This window comes from Phyllopteryx taeniolatus, chromosome 20 (genome assembly GCF_024500385.1).
Source record: "Phyllopteryx taeniolatus isolate TA_2022b chromosome 20, UOR_Ptae_1.2, whole genome shotgun sequence".
NCBI classification, from domain to species: domain Eukaryota; kingdom Metazoa; phylum Chordata; class Actinopteri; order Syngnathiformes; family Syngnathidae; genus Phyllopteryx; species Phyllopteryx taeniolatus.
Genome location: NC_084521.1, coordinates 6684090 through 6695326, shown reverse-complemented (window position 1 = coordinate 6695326; position 11237 = coordinate 6684090). Strand labels below are relative to the sequence as shown.

Sequence of the window (11237 nt, the reverse complement as noted above, 5' to 3'; positions counted from 1 at the left end):
CAAAAAAAGACATTTTGAAGTCAAATTATGACAGGACTTTTATTAGTGCGCATGACAACATCCATCCATCCATCCCTTTTCTGAGCCGCTTCTCCTCACTAGGGTCGCGGGCGTGCTGGAGCCTATCCCAGCTGTCATCGGGCAGGAGGCGGGGTACACCCTGAACTGGTTGCCAGCCAATCGCAGGCGCATGACAACAATAAAATAGAAATAATATTCACATATTTTCTTTGTCATATGAAAATATCTAATAGCGCTGTCTTTAAAAAGCAATACAGTAAGGGTAACGGTCATAAAGTACTATACAGTTTATACAATATGTATCAAATATTGCACTGTTTAAAAAAGATCTACATAAATTTTGGAATTTTAAATGTTCATCATACTTCACAGATCCATAGAATATGGAATTGTTAGTGCCACCCTTAAAAAAAAGATAAATAATTAGACTGAGATTAATATTACAAGAATAATCTATACTGTATTTGAGGGAAAATGGCATATTGTATAGTTTCAAGATTACAGTCGTCATTGTACAAGAAAAAGGTTGTATATTTTATATAAAGAGTTGTTATATTGTATTTTGAGATGATAAAACTTCATTCTTGCAATATTAATATATGACATAATATATCACTTTTAATCTGAAAACATTACTTTCTTTCTTAAAAATATTTATTCTCGTAAGATTACGACTTTAATCTCGTAGTGTAATTTCACTTTTTTCCTTTTCAGGCTGCCCTTAATACTTCTTTGCACTCGACACGTGACTGGCAAATTGCTGCAGGGAAGAATCGTACTTAATTTATAAAAATCACATGAAATAGTTTTAAATAAATTAGCGTTTTTTTGGTTGTTCATTTAACTTCATTAACATAATTTGGGGCTAATTTTAAAACTCTGGTCAAAATAATTTTATTTTTTAAATAAATCCACTTTTAAAGTAAATATTGTTTAACAGCTAAACATCAGTGTAAAATAATTGTTTCATTTTTTTTTTTTTATTTTTTTTTTTTACATTTTTATGTGCATTATTCTGATTTTAATCAATAGAACTTTAGTCGCTGATTTATTTATTTTTTGAGGAGGAGGAGGAATATATGAGCTCCAAGTATAATGCATAGTGAATGAATCCTAATCTAAACGATGTTTTGCTCAGGTAGCTGTTGATTTACATGGCTCTGCCCCTCAGCAGCGCTTGTTCTTCAGCACGCTGAGCGCTTTCTGGTTCTTGGACTTGAAGGCCAGCACAAAGTGGTGGGGGCCCACCTTGCCGCGGCCCTCCTCGTCCACGTGGCCCATGAAGATGTAGTTCAAGCCTGGTGAGGTCACACAGAGAGAGCCTGAATGCGGCGGCGGAACGACGGAGACATTCAGGAGAGGGGAGGGGGAAGCTGCGTGTGAGAATCTGCTCCACTTCCACAGAGGTACTGTACTCTGCATGATACACTGTTGACTAAAAGTTCAGGGTATTGGCTTTCGGGTGAAATTTCAGGATGACCATAAAATGCACTACAGTTTACAGGTCAACTTCATTTGACCTTCTTTAACCTTTTGAATGTATAACTAACCCGATATGAGCCCCTGGCGGCACGGTGGACGACTGGTTAGAACGTCAGCCTCACAGTTCTGAGGACCCGGGTTCAATCCCCGGCCCCGCCTTTGTGGAGTTTGCATGTTCTCCCCGTGCCTGCGTGGGTTTTCTCCGGGCACTCCGGTTTCCTCCCACATCCCAAAAATATGCATTAATTGGAGACTCTAAATTGCTTGTAGGTGTGAATGTGAGTGCGGATGGTTGTTTGTTTGTATGTGCCCTGCGATTGGCTGGCAACCAGTTCAGGGTGTACCCCGCCTCCTGCCCGATGACAGCTGGGATAGGCTCCAGCACGCCCGCGACCCTAGTGAGGAGAAGCGGCTCAGAAAAGGGATGGCTGGATGGATGAGCCCCTTCGTGTGCATCAACTGTTATCCAGCGCACTTGCGACGTGCAGTTAGCTAGTCTATGCCTACACCCCAAAAATTAATCTTCCCTTCAGATAGTCCATTGATGTGGCTGCTTTAGAGCGCCTTGTTGCTGGCCATGAGTGCACACACGTCACGGTGAGAAAGGCGCAAGCGTTGGGAGGGGGTTAACACCTTTTTTTAATAAGGTCCGACTTGACCGCCACCGTGTGAACTGGGGCTTTACGCCGGCGTGGCCGCTTTAGAGCGCCTCATTGTCTATAATATAATATATAATATATATATATATATATATATATATATATATATATATATATATATATATATATATATATATATATATAGAGAGTGCATTTTTGGTTCATCCTTAAATTCCACCCGAAAGCCCAATATCCCAAACGTTTTGCGAGTAGTGTATATAAACTCCAAGGACAAATGTCATCTATTTGACTGTTTAGACTTTGAGTTGTGCCGCTCACCTCACTTCTTTGTGTGAAGGTCCTATGGCCTCAGTGTGCTGACTCAGCAGAGAAGGCAAACTCAAAAGCCATCGCTCGTTAATTAACAGTCAACCGGGAGACTCCATTTTGATTGACAGAGGACCCTCTAAAGGTCTTTCCAATTGGTAATATCAGAAATTGACACCCCGCTCCCCCGACAAATGTTTACAATTGCATATATTAAACAATGAAGAAATAAATGCATGTCTATTTAAAGGTTCTACTTGTTGAGATGATATTGAAAAGTATGCTAGGCCGAGCTAACGTCGCTAACAGATAGCGGCACTCACCTCTCCTGACGAACGGACACTTCTTACACAGGATGACCATCTTGGTGCTCATGGTCTTGCCCGCCTGCTGGATGGCCAGGTTGCCTTCTTTGTACACGTTAATGATGGACACGGTGGCGTGCACGCTCCCGCCGCGCGTCACCGCCGAGATGACCGTGCCAGTAATCACTGTTACACACACACACACACGCACAGACAAACACGGCAGACGAAAATGACAAATTACTTAACGAAGCATTGTGTAGCCTGCCGAAAGCAAAATAATAAGAATTTTTACTTTTCCTAAATTCACTCATTTTTTTTTCTCAAATGTTCAATATTTTTGTATTAAAAACAGAGAATAGTAATTAATTGCCATCAAATTACACAAAGTATCAAAAATTCATCCACTTGTAACACTTGGCTACCGGGGCTGGGACAAGGCTAGCGGCCACAACGAGCCCCGGGTGTAAAGGAAAAAAGTGAGCACCCATTCGTATTTTCACTCGTGGAGGCAGCGCTTCATCACCAAGCAGCCAAATGACACTTGTCAAATAGTGTAGCTGATTTGTGCATGTGGCGCATGCAATACAAATACTCCCTGCCCGAGGTGGAAAACTTTGACAAACATCCAAGTATGTGCCGGTTATCAGAGGTTCATAGCTAATCTGTACTAAATCCGCAGCTCGTATTACTTCGATAGTGCTTTGCTTGAAAATGGCTAATCCTCCCTTAGCCTAGCACCCAAGTCATGGGCGGAGGAACTCGCCGAGGGGGCGGTATTATGCAAATTAGCCGAATTGTAACATCACAACCGGGCTAAAATTCCATCGGCTCACTTCAAGACACATTTTCGGAAATAGGCATCTAATAAAAGATGAACTTGTTCATTTAATTTCCCAGTTGATGGGCGGCCAGTTACCACAGAGACCCAACTATTTGGCTACAAGCAATCAAAAAGGCAGTTTTCCATAATTACGTCCCCTTTAATATTTTTGGATTTACTCCATAGCCTGAGGTGCCCGCCACATAACACACCAAGCGCGCTTTCGATGCCAATCCTCCTCCTCTCCTCTTTTTAGGAATGCCAAGCAAACTAAGTCATGTGGTAAACATCCCACAGAGGTAAACACCATAGTGTGAATATACACCATTTATCAAGGTTTAAAGCCACTTACTGTACTCTCACCTCACCTTCCTCTCAAGGACGCCTTTGAGATGCCTATCAAGAGGCATAGGACTTCATAAATACAATAATTCCGTTTAAAGGGATGTACTGTATAAATGCACTGATATCGTTGCCCTTTTGTTTTGTTTTTTTGGGCCGAGGTTCCTCAAGGGGTGTTCAAAATGGAGCATGTGAAATATTATGCGATATTATGGTCTACAAATAAAGGCAATATACCATTAATAAGAACCAATAATCGACTCATATGATTATTTTCTATTCTAACAAATCAACTATCTACCAGTATATTTATTTAGTTATTTTTTTAATGCACTATTACAATTAATGCTTAGTTGATCTTAATTTTTCATATTTGCATGGAAATAATTAAACAAATCTAGATACAATTTATGTCACCATTAAACATACTGTATATAACAGAATCATAAAGGAAATATAAGGAATAGGCATATAAGGAAATATGCAAAATTATATTAATGATCAATAAAATGCAATACAATGATAAAAATAAACAATCTTTAATTAATGTATTAAAAAACAATAAAAACATTTTTTAAAGTCTCAAATAATTTTTTCTTTTCTTTTTTTAATCACCGGTTCACTAGTAATAATTCTTCTTCTTGGTTGGTCGTCATATTTTGGGGGGAAGTAATGAATCCATAGAAATAGGAAATGGGAGCACAAATATAAGGAAATATGCAAAAAATATATATTACAATGGATCAATAAAATACCATGTAACAATAATAAGAAAAAAATAATGAAGATTAAAATAAGTTTTTAAAATTATGATGATGATGATTATTATAATTATTGTATTGTTTGTGCACTATACAGTATAGGATGCATACTTAGTCGTAGTTGATCATTATTTTTAGGGAAATCATTCCATGAATCAGTGGATATATGCAAATATCAAATATGTCTACAAATGAAATTATATATTTATTATAATATTTAGTTTTTGAATATGTCTGAGTTCCTTTTATTTATCAAGCAAAATGTTCCTGCTTTTTCGTGTAATTACTGCTTACCACCCTTTTTTTTAACTTTGCCTTGTAAATGTTTATAATATAAATAAGGCTCGACAAATAAATGAATAAGCTTATTATAAATTATAAATGAATTGTTGATATCCTCACCAAAGTTGCTGGAGCAAAAGTTGCTCTCAAGTGTTCCTCGTCGTTTGCACTTCTGCCGGCACAAATCCACTGAGTACTTGAGTGCTGCAAACAAACAAACACACAATTAATGCATTGTAATTTGGCCAGTAAGGCAAAACAGATTTTTTTTTGTACTCTCCGTAAAATAAAATAAAATATAGTGTTCCCTTGCTATATTGCAGATTATTTTGTGGAACATATCAATTTGTCTGCTGCGGAAATCCCCCACTGCATCAGATAATTATGTACTTTATAGCAAAGTGTTTTTTTTTCTTAAAGTATACTTACTAATTCCCTTCCATGTTGGTAAGGAGAGCCACATCCGCTAGCACATTAAAACGCATAACCACAATGGGAACACTCACGCAGAAGCTGCTGTCGGCCACAGCTCACGCCCAGACACTCACATGCAGACTCTCCGCGCCATGCGCCACCCCACCAGACCCCGCCCCTTAAAGGCACACAGATACTACGATATACACAGTATGTTCACAGTTCACAAAAACAATGTGTTTAAAAAGTGGGTTTTAATAAGTATAAATGGCCATTTAAAAATATATATATATTTTATATGGTCCCCTCTCTATATGGCAGATTTCATTTACTACTTAAAATTTGCTCCTTTTTTTACTTTCCAAAGGGGGAAACACAATAGTTGCAAAAAAAAAAACTGTTTCAATATTCTTCACGTTGTTGTGGGAAAAGATTCGCCATCGCAATGACCTAATGGCAAAACTATCTCGTTTAACGACAGCAAGGGGAAAACGAGCATTGTGTCATATTCACCGAGATGTAAGATGAATGTTGCTACCTACGTATGGGCCTGGTGGTGACCGGCTGTGTGGTGGTGGGCGGTGGCGTTGTAGTGATGGAGAACTTCTTGGGGCGGAACTTGTAATGCCCGATGAAGCCGTCCGCGGTCAGGCTGAGGTCTGAAAGGAAGTGAACGAGGAGCTGGTTCCCCTCCGAGAACACGGGCCTGCAATGCAGGGACGGGGATGTGTTGAGATGGAACGTAAGATGGAAAGAGACTGGATGGAATGAGATGAGAACGCTTTGAGATGAGGCAAAATTGAATGAGTTGAGGTAAAATGAGGTAAAATAAGATCTTGTGTGTATTGAGAAAACATCAGACGAGTTATGATAAGAAGATGAAGAGGGGGTGTGACAGGAGTGTAAAAGTGTGAAAAAATTTAAGAGGTGAGACCTACGCTGGTGGGCTGTCCCCGCAGTACTTCCCGATCCTCCTGGCGTCATTGATCTCGCCGCCGTTGAAAATGGAGACGTGGTCGTAGCGGCAGTAGTTATCTCGCTCCACATCAAACTTTTCGAACTTGACTTCAATGATCTGCAGCGAGGGGGAGAAAAACAAAACAAAACGGGGAAGTCTTTAATCAAGCAGTGGCTTCTAACAAAATGATTAAAGGGTTCCAGTGCAATTTCTGGGATGACGCAACTGTCTCACAGTACAAGTCGAGAGCCTTGTGTAATCTTAAAAACATGTTTACATATTTTCAGGACAAAATATTCCCTAAAAAGCTCTTTACCTGGTTCTTTGGTGCCACTATGTGCCAAGAGCAGGTGACACCAGCTGGGTAGTCCCTGTCGGGCCAGTTGGGAGTTTTAAATGTTCCGGAAGGTTTGTCCAGTCTGCCCCCACAATACTGATCCCCTGTAGTCAATAGAAATGTTAGGTACTATGTGACAATGTAAAATTTGTCTTCCAGTACACTTTAATGACACGGTCAGATATAAGAATCTCTTTACCCTGTACAGGGTACTCATTTGTAGACACTACAATATTTCAACGACGTCAGGTTTGCATTGACATGTTATTTCTATTGGCACATCTGTCATGACACGTATTCAAATTGTGCCACTTTGGTGTGTTGATTGGCAACATGGTGGTTTGGTGATTAGCATGTATAGACAGAAGTACACATGTACATGCAGACGCAGCGATGACTCTCCGTAACTTCCAGTAACAACCCAAGGTAAACCTAGCTTCTCCCCAACGTGTCTCTCAGCCGAGATATCACTTCAACATACTTCCTTGACACCAATTACTGTACTACTTTCCTTTTTAGACAGGGCTTTGGTGGCATCTTAGAGCACAAAAATTTATCATTCACTTGTTTAAGTAGTATCGCTAACTAAGTACGAAAAATGTATTTAGGATGCAAAATATAGTCACCATGGCAAATAAAGGCCTATGAACTGATTTAGAATTCTGGTTAGCCATGTTGAAAAAAAAAATAGTCATACTATAATTGAGCCCTATGATATTGTTTTGGAGTATGGCAACAACCTCTCTGCAACTATCCACCATGTCAGAGCCCGTCCAGCTGTCTCTCTTACAGTTGCTGTGGTAAAAGGAACATGCTATTAAAATTCCTCTTGGAGAGCAGACCAGAATTTGCTACCCTGCAGAGAGGAAAAGGCTGTCTGACCATGTGTTGTCCTCTGCGGGGGGTAGAAAGGGTGGGTAGGGCTCAATAAAAATGCCAGAGAAATGTCACATCCGAATGAGAGGAGATATTGCTTGTTGTTGTCCAAACATGGCAGCCTCAAGGCCAGAGCTTTTGTTGAGCATTATAATCTTCCGCTGAAGCCTTTGAACAACCTTGAAGTCCATCCAGGGAAAGCTTGAACAACCTTGAAGTCGATCCAGAGAAATCTTGAACAACCTTGAAGTCGATCCAGGGAAAGCTTGAACAAACTTGAAGTCGATCCAGAGAAATCTTGAACAACCTTGAAGTCGATCCAGGGAAAGCTTGAACAACCTTGAAGTCGATCCAGAGAAATCTTGAACAACCTTCAAGTTGATCTAGGGAAAGCTTTATCACTCTCCGAAGCATTCGCTGAATCCAGCTTTTCTTGTTGGTGATTTCCAGTGCAGCCCTCCGGATAGACTTCCTCTGGCTTTGCACGTATGCCTGCTCTAGGAGTTCTGCGTTTTCATCAGTTGTAGTAGTAGCAGGCCTTCTGCTGCGTGGTTTGTCAAGAATAGATCTTGTTTTGAGAAACTTCTCATCGTGAATTGTACTTCGAACAGTGTGATGGCCATATAACTTCTCAAACTAACACTGAACTGCATTTTGGGGACAGAAAAACTTCATGCCAGGAGACTATTTATCCAATGTGTATGTCAATTCCATGGGCAGGAGAATGATACTTAGGTTATTTTTTTTGCAGTTTTTCTATCAATTGCTGATAACTTCACGTTTGCTCAATTGATTCTTGAAACAAAATACAAAAAAATGAAGTGACCTTTGTAACGAACGCCTACCTCTCTCGTTCGGCTGCGCGGCGGAGAAAACGGACAGGAAGCCGCTGCCGGCTGTGTTGGCGTCCGACACCATCTGAAGGGTCATCTTGTTGCTTGTGGAAACCAGCGCCCCCGGCTTGAACGTGCCGCAGAAGCGGCCGAGTCGCTGCCCGTTGACGTGACCGCTGTACACATCCACGTAGTCGTAGCGACACAGGCTGTCGTTCTCCAAGTCGAGGAAGCGGAACGTCAGCACCACCACCTTGCCCTCTGGCACCTGCAGGGGGCATTGTGGGTATTTGCATTTGTTTTTTTATTCAATTGTTCAGGTTACGTTACCGTCGTAGGAACGGAATTCTCCATCTTGAATTATTATCATTACACGCTCCAAATTTTGTTTTAAATAAAATATAATAAATAAAATATGTTTTCAGTACATTGTTGATTACAAAGAAAAAAGTACCTCCCCAAATGTGTGACTATATGGACCATAGTTTTATCGTGTCTATCTGTGGATTGTACAATGAATTATGATGTCCTATAATAACAATAATAATTCATCATTAATAAATACAATAAAAAATATTTGTATATATCATTTCATGTATATAATATACACTCCATTAATTTGAATATGGTAAAAAACCTCCCTGGTGAGGTGTTCTGGGCACGTCCCACGGGGAGGAGACCCCGGGCACGACCTACGACACGCTGGAGAGACTATGTCCTTCGGCTGGCCTGGGAACGCCTCGGGATCCCCCCGGAAGAGCTGGATGAAGTGGCTGGGGAGAGGGAAGTCTGGGCCTCCCTGCTAAAGCTACTGCCCCCGCGACCCCACCTCTGATAAGCGGTAGAAAATGGATGAATGGATGGATGGAAGATCATTCATTTCAGTACTAATATACTATCTAGATTCATTAACCATGTAGGAAAATACTTTTCAAAGGGCAAATTCCAGCCTAAGTTCTATATAAAAAAATATTTACATTGTTTCTTAAAAGTTTGTTTTGTAATATTTAAATTTCTTGAGATGGTGAATTTTGTGTTTTCCTTTGCTGTAAGCTATAATCAAAATTTAATATAAAAAATAAATAAAATCATGAAATATTAAACTGTTCTGAATTGAACTACTGTTCTAAATTAAGCTTACAACGCTATTTTAATTTATTGAGATTCACGGGTCTTATCTCAAAGCAACATTTTAAGCTCTTTGTGCATAAAGACTATTTATTTTTACTTCTCTGTACTTTTATGATTAGAATTATAATATTCTAATTCAATAATACGTCAGGATAATAAACATTTTACCTCTGTGAAAGGTTAGTGCCTATTTTATGCATGTATTAAAGTATATACATGTCGACAAAATTATTTTCTTGATTGCTATATGTTTTGCTTCATGCTTGTGCTATTGTGAAATTTCTTAGTTTAATTTGATGAGAGAGAGGCCTACCTATAATATACTGTACTTCATTAGTGACCAGGGTCAATAATGAAGTATCACAGACTCAAGTCTTTCAATTTACTGTCACTATTCAAATTGTTTACTTACTGTGATCCTCCACACGCATTTAGTATTTGGAGGGTAAACACCAGGGTACCCCTGACTCCCGATTATTCCAGTTTGTCCTGTGATGTTTCCCCCACATGTAAAAGAGGGTCTGGGAAAACAAGAATAAAGAATACATGTTACGCGCTGAATATTAAAACAACTGTTTGGTACAGCAGTTTACCTCCTCTGCGACTGGGCGCTACAGTCTTGGGCGAGGAGAGCGAGACAACACGCGCAAACCACCCCGCACACTCTCCACATTGTCGGCCTGACTTGAGCCTGCTGCTCCAAAGTGAAGTGGAAGTTCCTGCAGCAGCGGCGAGTCTGCAGTCTGGACCAGATGAATGCAGCGTTTGTTCCAATGGAGGAGGAGGAAGAAGAAGAAGAAGAGGAGGAGGAGGAGGAAGAGGAGGAGGAGGAGGAGGAGGAGGAGGAGGAGGAAAAGGAGGAGGAGGAGGAGGAGGAGGAGGAGTGGAGAGGGTCTGAAGACTTTAAAATAGTTATAATCATAATTTAAGTACATCCAAAGCATTACTAACATGTAAAAAGCATTACTAACATGTAACATTGGACGCGTCAAATAGAGTACCAGTGTGCACACAGCATGAGGAATGTACATTTTCTATAGGTAAAAATATATATAAGCATGAGAGTGAGCGCCACCATTCGGTAGGACTATGGTACTACACTAACAAATCAGAGCCATGCACAAACCACTTTTTTTCTTTTTTTTAAGAATTGTAATATATAGAAACCCTTGATTTCCCCCCCTTCTGATGAAGAGATGAAAAATCTAAAGAAAACATCTGTGTCTGTTTACAGTATGTTAGATGTATTTTTTATAGAGCCCTTTATTTTATCTACCCCCACGATTTTATTATTCTGTAGGCATTGTCTTTAAAAAAAAGAATGTAGTTGACTTTTTAACAAGTTACTCTAATTATTAATAAAGCTTAGCTTAAAGTTGGGACGGTGGTAATCGGTTGAAAAATAAGGAAACTGTAGCTACAAATGTAGAATTAATCTTATTCTGGCTAAAATGAATCATAATCATTGTCTGAATGCTTGAGCATTAAGACAATAATTATTATAATGTCTTATAGTGTGTTGTTATTTATAATATGCATAATTATTGATCTTACCTTTAAACCTTTATACAAATAATATACTAAAAAATAGAATGCAAAATAATATATATAGTATGTATAGTGGCAAGATTTGCATATATTTATATTGTAAAATGTATTTTTTTTTCAATCGTTATTCTGATTTCGAGTCTATGGTATAATGAAATTATAAATGTAAGTCAAATAAAATTTAACATGAGCCAAAGG

The 11237-nt window shown here is 39.3% G+C and overlaps 1 protein-coding gene across 4 annotated transcripts; it reads right to left on the bottom strand.

Annotated features, from left to right (window-relative positions):
• Positions 1–20: 20 nt before the first annotated feature.
• Positions 21–10281, bottom strand: pcolce2b (procollagen C-endopeptidase enhancer 2b). Of its 4 annotated transcripts, none has more exons than XM_061757892.1 (10): positions 10085–10281; positions 9904–10012; positions 8373–8628; positions 6631–6755; positions 6295–6431; positions 5895–6062; positions 5449–5534; positions 5063–5146; positions 2753–2920; positions 21–1343 (listed from the first exon to the last, which is right to left on the bottom strand). In XM_061757892.1, exons 1-10 carry the CDS (start codon positions 10162–10164, stop codon positions 1189–1191), a joined length of 1368 nt encoding a protein of 455 aa, XP_061613876.1. In that variant the 5' UTR covers positions 10165–10281; the 3' UTR covers positions 21–1188. The 4 variants fall into 4 exon arrangements, with proteins under 4 accessions (XP_061613876.1, XP_061613877.1, XP_061613878.1 ...); XM_061757893.1 differs by having other exon boundaries at positions 21–1319; positions 10085–10280; XM_061757894.1 differs by lacking the exon at positions 5449–5534 and having other exon boundaries at positions 5899–6062; positions 10085–10280.
• Positions 10282–11237: the final 956 nt, after the last annotated feature.